Source organism: Moschus berezovskii, chromosome 15, assembly GCF_049115385.1.
Source record: "Moschus berezovskii isolate FMDL1 chromosome 15, NW_MosBer_1.0, whole genome shotgun sequence".
NCBI lineage: Eukaryota > Metazoa > Chordata > Mammalia > Artiodactyla > Moschidae > Moschus > Moschus berezovskii.
The window spans coordinates 24,876,961-24,889,372 of NC_142474.1; the positions used below are offsets into that span (position 1 = coordinate 24,876,961).

The window sequence follows — 12,412 nt, forward strand, 5'->3', positions numbered from 1 at the left end:
GCGGAAATGGGAAGCCACTGCGGAAGCTTGAGCAGAGGAGTGACCATCAGGTTTTTAAGATGCACAGTTCCCAGTGCTTGGTGGCTCCTCAGTGTAATACACATGCATCCCCCGAGTCACTCACACTGTCTTTTCCCTAAACTAAATAACGGGTGACTTTGTATGGTTCTTCACAGAGGCAGAATATTCCCCCGACATCAAGCATCGCCTTAAGGAGGGGTGGCTGCAACACACTGCCAAGTCCTCAGAAATCGGAATGGATTTATGACACGCCAGTGTCTCTGGAAAAGGCTGATGTAAGAAATGCATCTTCAAGTAACTCTGTGGAAAAATCGGGCCACCACGCCCTCCCGAGACATATGTCCAGCTTCCACAGCCCTCCGAGCAGCAGAGCAGGGACTCTCAGTCCACACCCACAGAAAAACATGCCCATGCAGAAAAAACTCAGCCTTCCAGAAATTCCTTCTTATAGCTTTCCCCCAGCCAACGGTGCATTCCCTTTGGATGAAGGTGTCAGCTACAAGGTTCCTTCAAGTTTTCTGATTCCCCGAGTGGAGCAGCAGAACACCAAACCGAACATTTACGACATCCCTAAAGCAAGGCCAAGGGACCCCCAGGCTGGGAAAGAGCTGGGGAAAGCCAACGTGCCTTCAGAGAATTCCTCGGACCATAGCTGCCCATGGTTTCCCAGCCAGGCAGCATCGCTGTCCCCTGAACCAGACAGCTCGTCTGTGTCCAGCTCTGACAGTAGAGCCAGCATTCTTTCCTCCTGCTCCTCCACATCCACTGACTCTTCATCCAGCTCCTTCTCAGAGGAGTCAGCCAGAGAGCTTCCCTTGGACCTGGACTTGGTCAGAGAGACGGTTACAGCTCTGCAGCACAAGGTGGCCAACTCCGTCGGGGGCCTGATGCTCTTTGTCAGTAGGAAGTGGAGGTTCAGGGACTCTCTGGAGGCCAACATCGATGCAATCCACAGGGCTGCTGACCGCACAGAGGAATCCTTGAGAGAATTCCTGGATTTTGCCCGAGGAGTCTGTGGGACTGCCTGCAACCTCACCAACAGTAACCTTCAGGCTAGAATTAGGGATCAGCTACAGACTATCTCCAACTCCTACCAAATCCTGCTTGAAACAAAGGAAAGTCTGGAGAGCTGCGATTGGTCCCTGGAAGTCCTTGTGACTGACAAAATCCAGAACAGCCCAGATGACCTGGAGAGATTTGTCCAGGTGGCACGGATGGTTCCAGAAGATGTCAAGAGGTTCGCCTCCATCATCATTGCCAATGGGAGGCTCCTTTTCAAGCCGAACTGTGAAAAGGAAGATCCTGTGCAATTGACCCCAAATGCAGAGTTTAAGCTTGCCAAATCCATCCAGCTTCCCCAAAGGGAGATTGAATCCTATCAAAGGAACTCTCCTTTTCATAAGCAAAAAGAAAGCAAACACGCTCCTGAACTATCAGAGAATAGGACAAATATTTGTGAACAGGTGAGTTCAGAGTTCCACGTGGTATTAATAAAATATGAAGGGGCTTTCCATTTTTATCTGGAGTGGTCACCCATAAGTTAGATGATGAGAATCTATTATTTCATCTTTGGGGAGGCATGAGTTCCATTTTCCAGAAAATAAAATTTTCATGAAGGTAAAATTCTGTATGAGATCTTAGTAAGAAGAAAGATAAGTGTTTTAATATTAAGACAAACAGGCTTACCTCTGATGTTAGGATAAGAAAGGATTCCGAAAACCTTTTGAAACCTGTTCTTTGAGCAAAATTTTTAATCTCACCATCAAGTTTCCTTGCACTTTGGAAAGTTATAAACTGAGTCATTGTCAGTGTGCTTCTTAGGAACATAAGAGGAAGTAGAAACACTCTTCCAAATTGCCCATGGTCCTAGCAGCCTCCAGACTCTAGTTACTCTTAGAAACACTTTCCTCCATGGGATGAGACACTATAGTAAGACACCTTTAGTTCAAGAATTGCAAGTTGCAGGAGATGCAGCAGGTAACAGGGGCTGTGTCACAGGATAATCTGGTGCTTTCAGCCCCAGTCTCGGGATTTTCTGCTGACATGCCTGGTGGTGCAAGAGCTTTAACACACTCTGGAGAAGCTGGACATTTAGATATTTTTCATTTCTGGTTAAACTCTGTGTCCTTCTATTAGGCTGTGCTGATAGGCAAAATTCAGCTCTTGAGCTGCTAAAATCTCCTTTGTTGGCAAAAGGTATCATAGGCAGAACCTCAACAAAAGCATAAAGAGGAATGTTCAAGTTTTAAAGCGGATTAAACAGCTATACAGTAGGTAAAGACCATTCTGGTTGGTAATTCGAATGGATCTTATGTTTCAGAAGTTGCTTCACCTGCAAGAGAGAGAAAAGCCCATCTTGGAACAAAGGTCAGATGAAAATGGCGACTTAGAAACACAGGTAAGTGATGATGCTGACTAACTCCCCAACCCTTCTGATTGACTGAAATGCTTTATCCCCAGAGACATCTCCTGCTGTGAATAATTCAACATCACAGCCCTGACCCACATGGGAGGAGACTTGGGTTTGTGATAGTTCTTCCTTATTTACAGTAGAAGGAACCCTGGAGATGAACTAGCCCAGTGAGCCCCCAAGTGTGGAACATGGTCCTTTGACCATTAATGAAATAATTCTAGGTCCTCTGCAAGTTTATCAATGACCTGGCATTAAGTCACATGGCCTAACATTCTTTCTTTTCCCCCACCCCCACCTTTGGCTTAAACAATAGAAATTTATTTTCTCACAATTCTGGAGGCTAGAAATCCAAAATCAAGTTTCGTTTCTTCTGAGGCATCTCTTTCCCTGGCTTGTACGTGATCATCTTCTCATTGTGTTTTCGCTTGATCTACCCTCTATCTGTTTATCTGTCTGACATGGTCTTTTAATGTTTCTGATTACAACAGAAAAACCATTTTGGTTTGAGGCTTGTGTCCCTTCAGCACCTCTTTGACATATGATGTTCTTTTTTTAAAAAAAATCAAAGATGTTATCGTTGTGCTTAATTTTAATTGGTTACCTCCTATTGCTGGCAAATGATACTAGTTTTCCATTTACCAATTTAAACAGTTTTAACTTAAGTAAAAACTGGATGGTTTAAAGACAAAGATGAAGCCAACTGAAGTCAAGAGGAAGGTAGAAACTTCATAGCGTGTGAAGGTTTTCTTTGCATAACTGAAGCCTGGGAACCAGTGAACCCACTCAACTTTCTGGCTGGGGGATCAGGGTAGGCAAGAAGGGACAGAGTTATTCAATGATATGAATAAGATCGTTGCCTTTTCAGAGGCCAGCTAATAATCCAGGATAATAACCCAGGTCTCCTGATGCTTAGCTCTGCAAACTCCAAACCCCAAACTTAGTGGCCTGTCACATTGCTAAAAATCATGCTATTTTATTCAACATGAAGTCTGTCTTGGACCAGCAGTTCTCAAATTTGAGAGTATGTCACAGTTTCCTATAGGGCTTGTTAAAACCCAGAGAACTGGGTCCCACCCCAGTGTTCAGGATGCAGTAAGTCTAGGGTAGGGCCTGAGAATTTTCTTTTCTAATAAGTTCTCAGGAGCTACTGGTGCGGTGGTCCAAGGACCACACTTGGAAATATCCTGCTTTAGACTGACTGCTTCTTCGTGTGGGTAGAGGGACCACTGACCGTTGGGCGGACAATTCTCCATCATGTGGGATGAACCATTGAGTATCCCTAGTCCCCTGAGTTGGAGAAGGCAATGGCACCCCACTCCAGTACTCTTGCCTGGAAAATCCCATGGATGGAGGAGCCTGGTGGGCTGCAGTCCATGGGGTCGCGAAGAGTCGGACACGACTAAGCGACTTCACTTTCACTTTTCACTTTCATGCACTGGAGAAGGAAATGGCAACCCACTCCAGTGTTCTTGCCTGGAGAATCCCAGGGATGGGGGGAGCCTGGTGGGCTGCCATCTGTGGGGTCACACAGAGTCGGACACGACTGAAGCGACTTAGCAGCAGCAGCAACAGTCCCCTGAGTGCCGGTATCCCGTGGTGCTCCCTCATCAGTGTGACAACCAAAAATACCTCCAGAGATTTCCAGCACCCCAGGATAAAAGGCAGTACATTGTTTGTTTACCTACAGGTAATACTCTCAAGCTAAGACGCCAACATTCCAATTCCCCAGATGGCTGCTTCTCATTTCTAGCCTCTGATGCATTCTTCTCATGCTTCCTGCCCCTCCAAGAGTCTACCACAGCTAACACTCCAATCTTTTCTTCGTCACTTGTCCTTGTTTGTGCTGCTACAACAAAGTACCGTAGTCTGGGTGGCCTGCAAACAAGAGAAATTTATTTCTCACTGTGCTGGAGACTAGGAGTCTAAGATCAGGATGCCATCATGGTCAGGTTCTGGTGAGAGATCCCTCCCAGGCTTCGGACCTGGCAGAGGACACAGGTGGGAAGCAAGCTCTCACATGACCCTTGTAAGAGCACTAATCCCCCACCCTGGGGACCGTGAACCACTGCTGCTGCTGCTGCTGCTAAGTCACTTCAGTCGTGTCCGACTCTGTGCGACCCCATAGACGGCAGCCCACCAGGCTCTGCCATCCCTGGGATTTTCCAGGCAAGAGTACTGGAGTGGGTTGCCATTTCCTTCTCCAATGCATGAAAGTGAAAAGTGAAAGTGAAGTCGCTCAGTCGTGTCCGACTCTGCGACCCCATGGACTGCAGCCCACCAGGCTCCTACGTCCATGGGATTTTCCAGGCAAGAGTACTGGAGTGGGTTGCATTGCCTTCTCCACTGGGGAAGCCCTAATTCTAGGCACCACCTCCCAAAGGCTCCATCTCCTAATACCTTTACCTTGAGGGGTTAGAGTTTCATGATACGAATTTTAGGGAGACACAGTCAGACCATAATGCAGTCTGAGTGCTTCTGAGCTGTGAGTTTTGAGATCTTAGATTGATAAAACGGTGCAAAGAATGAGAATTTCAGACTTGCTGACTCAGCTTAGAGCTCCAGAACTTTTTTTTTTTCCAATATTTATTTATGTATTTGGCTGCACCAGGTCTTCGTTGTGGTATGTAGAATTTTTAGTTGTGGCATGTGGGATCTAGCTCCCTGACCAGGGATTGAAGCCTGGGTCCCTCCATTGGGAATATGAGTCTTAACCACTGGACTGCCAGGGAAGTCCAGCCCTCCCATCTTTATTTTGCTAATTGAGTGATCCTTGGTGACCTCTTCTCTTCTGGGATACACAGTCTCCTCACCTATCACTTAACAAAGGGGATTTTGATTGTTACCTGGGTTGACTGCCACTAAATTTGATGCTGAGAATCTTTCACTAGTGAATAGGCTTTGGCGCCACATTGCAGAAAATAAAATTCACGAAAGTAAAATTCTAAATGAAACTTTAACTAGCATGTAAGATAAATATTTTAATCTTAAAGCAAATAGGTCAGTATATTTTGATTTCTTCTGGAAATTTGGGGGAATTCAAGTTTACCTCTGATACTGGAATTAGGAAGGATTTTTTTAATGCTTTAGAACCTGTTCTTTGAGTAAATTTTAAAATCTCACCATCAACTTTCCTGCATTTTTTAAAATTTATAAATTTAGGGGACTTCGCTGTGGTCCATTGGTTAAGACTTTGCCTTCCAGTGGAAGGGGTGTGGGTTGGGAGCTAAGTTCCCACATGCCTTGAAGTAAAAAAAAAAACCCAAAATGTAAAGCAGAAGCAACATTGTAACAAATTCAATAAAAATGTTAAAAAAAGATCCACATAAAAAGAAAAAACTTTAAAAAAAAGGTATAAATTTAGTCATTGTCAGTGAGTTTCTTAGAATGGGTTTCTAATGGTTTGTTGAGAGGATTGAATATAATTTTATGTATATCTAATATGTATGATTATATATAACACACTATATAAGATTATATTTATCAGGAAGCTTTAAAAAGTGTTTCTCTGGTGGCTCAGCAGTAAAGAACCTTCCTGTCAATGTAGGAGATGGCAAGGACCCAGGATTTGATCCCTGGGTTGGGAAGATTTCCTGGAGGAGGAAATGGCAACCTACTCCAGTATTCTTGCCTAGAGAATCCCATGGACAGAGGAGCCTGGCAGGCTACAGTCCATTGAGTCACAAAAGAGTTGGACAGGATTTAGCGACTAAACAACACAACATGCTTTGAATTAACATTAATTTGTTAGGCAGAATGTTGCACTTGTACATGGGGCTTCCCAAACAAAACTATACTTTTTCTTATAAAAAGTCTGCAAATTAAGCAAAAACGGGAGCAGAGAGACAACCACAGCCTGTTGCTCGCGTCTCTCTCTAAGCTGTCATCTTCTTCCCCTTCTCTAGAATCCTAGCTCCCTGGTCCCCCGGCCTTTGAGTCAGCAGAATCCCGAGAAGAAAACCCGCCTTTCTGAACATTGCCGCCTCTATTTTGGGGCGCTCTTCAAAGCCATCGGTGTGCTGAACAGCAGCCTCCAGAACAGCCAACCCCCCGAGACCTTCATCACACAGAGCAAGCTGGTCATCACGGTCGGGCAGAAGCTGGTGGACAGGTTGTGCCGGGAGACCCAGGAGCGGGACGTGCGCAATGAGATCCTGCGGGGCAGCAGCTGCCTCTGCAGCCTGCTTAAGGACCTAGCGCTGGCCACCAAGCATGCCGTGCTCCAGCACCCCAGCCCCACCGCCCTGCAGCACCTCCGGGCCGAAGCCAAGAAGCTGGAGCAGCACGCGCAGCAGTTCAGGGGGACGTTGGAATAAGCCTCCTTCTCCCTGTTAAACTCTTCACTTCAGTTGCACACCCACAACCTGTGCCAGTCTGTCCTCCAGGAAAAACCAACCTGGGGGTGTATGATGGATGGCAGTCGTCATGGTGCCCAAACCCAGTGTCACCGAGGGTCTGGGCAACTCCAGGATATTGGCTTATCCCACAGAGTCAGGAAGGTGTTAGGTGTGAAGAAAGGACCTGTCGTGTAGGGCCAGTGTATGAAATGAGGTTGTGGAATCCAGTTTGTATATTAGCTCAATGTGTGCCTGTTTTAAGTTCATTCATTCATTCAGTACTTATTTATTGGGTACTTATTGTATGTTAAATTCTAGGGGCTGGGCATGTAGCACTGAATCAGACCAAGTCTTTGCCCTCAGGGTGGAGACAGACAAATGATGAAGAAATACAGACACAATATATTAGGTGCTAGGGAGAAGCCTACTTTGGGGCTTCTTTGGGGGCTCAGTGGTAAAGAACCCACCAGTCGATGCAGGAGACGTGGTTCGATCCCTGGATTGGGAAAATCCCCTGGAGAAGGAAATGGCAACCCACTCCAGTTTTCTTTCCTGGGAAATCCCAGGACAGAGGAGTTTGGCAGACTGCAGTCCATGGGTTGGCAAGAGAGTCGGATGTGACTGAGCGACTCAACAACAGGGAGAAAATAGAACATGAGAACGGGGGCAGAGATTATTTTCAAGTGATTAATGTCTGTTGCATCTGCTAGAAAATGTAGTAAAATTTTGGATAGAATTAACTCTGTGAGACTGGTACAAATTCTGTATCTGTGACTTACACCAAATATGTATGTATATATTTGCTATTTTATCTGAACAAATAAGCATGTTATAAGGAGCAGTAAATTTGCAACATAACATGTTCTATTGGGTTCCCTATTTATTTTGTACATTATAGATTCTGTGTTGATAAATTCAACACCTGGATCGAACATTTAGTATGTTCAATCAGAAAAGGTTTATACCTCAATAGTCCCAAATGTGTTACCATTTATAATATTATGTCAATACAGTCATGAATTGAAACATCCTTTGCACCAATCTTTTCTTTGGAAAGATGTTTGATCTGTGTCACTTGGGTTCTGGTACTAAAGCAAAACGTTTATTTGTGTCATGCAAATGCTTCTCCCCAAAGTATGCAAGGAGAGGAAGTAGAGACCAAGTTTGCACATGCAAGGCTAGCTCGGGAAAAGTAGAGCCAGGAAGTGTGGTATAAACAGCATCCCTATCACTGAGCACAGATCTGAGAGTGGCCCAGAATTACCACTCCCCTGCGCCAAGTCAAACACCTCCTCTTCCTGTCCTCGCAGCTGGGGCTTTAGCTCACGTTTCTATGGTTACATCATCACTTCAAGTGGAGGTTCATGTCTTCTACGTGCCCCTCTGCCATGAGACATCTCTAGGCTGGAAATTGCCTGAAATGGTACCAGCTGCAGTTCCTGTCTGCTACTCTTCACTTTTAAATTGTTGACACCGAAAGACTGATTGTATACATTGAGTTACTCTCGGGGTCCCTAAAGAAGGATCCTGTCCTGGTGAGGCTTGGTTCTCTGCACTAGAATGGAGACATTTTCTGGGAGCAGCCGTGATCTGTGTCAGTTAGGACTCCTTCTGATACCATCTCTCTTAAGCAATAAAAGGAATTTATTGACTCAAGTGTCTTAACATAATCCAGGGGCAAGCTGGCTTCAAAAACAGCTGCTTTGGGTACCCCAGCAGAATCAAGGACCAGTTTCTGAGTCCTACTTTCTCTGTGTTAACTCTCATGGTTTTAAGATGTCTGCCATGAGTTATGGTCTTTCTTGGTTTGTGGCCAGAGGGGAAGAAAGAATCTTGTTTTCTGCTTGGACTAGTTTAGATCAGATGTCTGCCCCTAACAACTCCATGGTAAGATGGGTGTATAATTCCCAAGGTGTCCTAGACCTGGGATTCACTCCTACACACAGACACAGACACACACACACACACAGCCATGTGTTCCTAGACAGATAAGAAGATGGCTCTAGCAAGAACTGTGAAATGTCTTCCCTTACTTCAAAGTAACAAGTCATCCTCCCATAATCTCATGGATGCTGAGAGAAGACATGAGATTCTGGGGTCAGAGACCATGTTGGGGGTACCCAAGAGCACCCTGAGGCCCCCTGATTTGGTAGGAAGCTTCACAGGTTCCCACGTATAGGGTCTCACCACTCTGATCTATCACAATGAAAGGAGACAGAGCAAAATCTGCACAGGGAAAGGTCATGTGGGAATGAAGCGCCAGGGCAGGCTCAGGCTGCCAAGAGTCCCCTCCCAGGGGTTACCTAGGAACCCAGCTGGGAGCCATGACAATATACAGGGAGTGTTGTCAGCCAGAGCAACTCATGGCAGCCTGGCCTCCAGGGTTTTCACTAGGGTTGAGCCTCTGTGTGGCATGGACCAAAGTTCCAGACTCTTTGAAGGGAAGCAGGTGTCCTGTGTGAAACACATTGTACAAACAGTTTAGGCAATGCTCCATTCTTATCAACTCAGGGATGGTGGAAACCCTCCCTGAAACCAAGTTCCTATAGAACCGCCAAAGCCAATCTTGCCAGCAGGCCTTTCTAAGGATATTAGTCAGACCTGTTATTATGTCACTCTCCTGCACAGAGTCAAACGGTTCCTCTTATAGCCTCACAAGGGTTACTGATTCATTTTTTAAAATAAAAAATATATAATTTATTTATTCTTATTTTTGGTTGTGCTGAGTCTTCATTGCTGCTCGTGGTCTTCCTCTAGTTGCAGTGAGCATGGGCTACTTCTGTTGCAGTGCATGGGCTTCCTATTGCAGTGGCTTCTCTTGTTGCAGAGCACAGGCTCTAGTGCTCATGGGCTTCAGCAGTTGTGGCACAGGGGCTCATTAGTTGTGGCTCTCGGGCCCTAGAGTGTGCAGGCTCAGTAGTTGTGACTCCAGGGCTCTTGGTCATGGCGCATGGGTTCAATGGCTCCGTGGCACATGGGATCTTTCCAGACCAGAGACAGAACCCATCTCCCCTGCATTGGCAAGATGATCCTTAGCCACTCTACCACCAGGGAAGTCTGCTAATGCTTCATCTTTACATCATTTCCCCTTACCCCTCAAGTCCCAGGGGCATTGCAAAAGGTGGGTATATGTGATGCTGTGCACACAAAGGGTTTGCCTCAAAGCCATAAAAAACCCCTGAACCTAGGAAGCTCCCAATCTTTTACAGCAGTCTCTGTGTAAACCTGACCAAGCTTTGCTTCCGAGGGAGACTCTATCTTTTTGACACTGGACAGCAAGCGATCCTGCCCTTCTGCTCTGGAGGGAGACATTGTCTCTGTCGTCCAAGGGGGTTTGCTACATACTTCCTTGACAAGATAGTCTGGAACAAAATATCAAGCCAATGCCTCTGTTCAGAAGACAGGCAGAAACACGGGAGACCCCTGGAGCGCCGTGTCCCAGCCGGAGCCCCTAGCAAAGTGAGAAATGGCACTGGAAAGAGGAAGGGTTGCTCCAGATAGACACTAGTCAGTGTTTGCTCCAGGAGGCAAAGTGATGTGTTACACACTAGTGACAGCAACCGGGTGTATCTATTAAGTGATTACTACATTCCAGATACTGGTCTAACGCTTTAGATGTGTTAACTCATTTAGTCCTTTATAAGTGACGTAGTCTCCAGTAGGCAATGAACAGGTCCCACATGGTTTCAGAACACTATGTATGTATGGACCTATGTATGCAGAGAGATAGAATGATCAAGAGAGCCAAAACCAGAGACAGAGACACCACAGAGAGACAGACATCTGGAGCTCTATCTATACATATTTCTTCTTTTGAGATCAGTTTAAACCAGGGAACTCTGGCAACAAAGTATAAAAGCAAAACCACTGGGTTAAAAATATTGAAAACTGCTGCTCCTAGCTAAATGGGTTTCCTTCCTTTTTTTTTTTTTTTTTTTGAAGGAGAGCAGTTATGGGATGAATTTCCACTGATTGATTTAATAGGATAATTACTTCTGAAAAAGTTGTAAAGTTGGATAAAATCACATTTTTTAGCTTTCGGCAGCTTTTTGCTAAGTCTGTTTCTTCAGTGTCCAGAATTCTGTACTGTTTCCTCTCAACGTAGGAAGAGGAAATGGTGGGTGTATGGTGGTAGTGGTGGTAGCAACCTGACCTCAATTAAGTTAAATTTCCTCAGGAAGATGGAAGTGGGGAGAAGGCTCGATTGAGATCTTTCAGTGTGATAGGCACTGGGGGAGCCAAGAACCCAGTTGGGTGGCAACTATTTTTCTTAACAAAGCATCTTTTAAAAATGTTATGTTCTCCCCAAGTACACACCCCAGGTCTCCTGAAGCTTTCCCTTTGCAAGTTGCCCATATTTGTAGGTTATTTGCTAATGTCCTTTTCCTTTCCTTCCTTCATTTAACGATCATTTATTGAGCATCTCCTATATGCCCAGGCCTCTTCTGATCACTAGACGTGCTGCAGGAGACAAAACAAAGGGTTTCATCACACAGCTTTCTTCTCAGCTGAGGGAGATGGGAAACCGGGGCCAGAGTCGGGGTGAAGGCCAGTGACGCGCTCTTTTTGGATGCAGAATTCAGGGGGGCACACCAAACACTTGGTAATCAACATAAATTATATTTTCATACAACATTAAAAGAATCTGAATTAATGCAAAACTCCACGGTGAACAAGACATCAAAATTTACATTTATAACAGGTTATCAGTGGTGGTAAAGGCAAGGAAGATATTAAATCAGGGTAGTGGGGTAGGGTGATGGGGGAGATGTGCATTTTTTATTTATTTATTTTTTTAGATGTGCATTTTTTAAAAGATTTGTTTTATTTTTTGGCTGTGGTGGGTGTTCACTGCTGCACTCAGGCTTTCTCTAGTTGCTGCAAGCGGGGGATACCCTTCATCACAGTAGGTGGGCTTCTCAATGTACTGGCTTCTCTTGTAGCAGCGCACGGGCTCTAGGGCAGGTGGGCTCAGCAGTTGTGGTACGTGGGCTTAACTGCTCTGTGCTATGTGGGATCTTCCTGAACAAGGGCTCATACTGGTATCCCTTGCATTGCAAGGCAGATTCTTAACCACTGGACCATCAGGGAAGCCTGAGTTTTTTTGTTTGTTTGGTTTTTAATGCACCCTGCAGCATGGGGGATCTTACTTCACCTACCAGTGAGCAAACCCATGCCCCCTGCATTGGGAACACAGAACCTCAACTACTGGCCCACCAGAGAAGTACCAAGCTGTGCCTTTTCAAATGGAGAGGTCTGGAAAGATTGCTCTGAAGAGGGGACCAGGAGCCAAGTGATGGTGCATCACTGAAGAGTCAGCTTGGCAAATGCAGGGGAAGAGCGCTCTGCAAAAGGAACAGCAAGGGGCGTGTGCAGAGTAGAGGTACACCTGGAGAGCAAACATACACCTGGAGAATAAATGTACACCCAGAGAGTAAACCTGTACCTGGAGAGTTCTACCAAGTGGAGGAGATACCAGTGTGGGAAAGAAAAATGAATGACATGAGCTGGGAGGTGTAGTTAGGAGCCCAGTTCATGTAAGGCCCTGTAGAGAACTGGAATAGTTTTAATATTTCACTAAAACTGCAAACAAAAAGTAACTTTTGTCTTGAATTACCTTGGCAATCACTTCCATTTTCTACTT

General features: G+C 45.4%; 1 protein-coding gene across 2 annotated transcripts in view; it reads left to right on the top strand.

Moving 5' to 3' along the window:
• CASS4 (Cas scaffold protein family member 4) overlaps positions 1-9,478 on the top strand; it is a 40,477-nt gene extending 30,999 nt beyond the window's left edge. For both annotated transcript variants that reach the window (XM_088843894.1, XM_055434422.2), the window contains 3 exons: positions 177-1,484; positions 2,342-2,419; positions 6,337-9,478. In XM_088843894.1, the coding sequence (XP_088700020.1) occupies positions 177-1,484; positions 2,342-2,419; positions 6,337-6,747 (1,797 nt within the window). In that variant the 3' untranslated portion in view covers positions 6,748-9,478. The remainder of the gene's footprint in view (positions 1-176; positions 1,485-2,341; positions 2,420-6,336) is intronic.
• Positions 9,479-12,412: the final 2,934 nt, after the last annotated feature.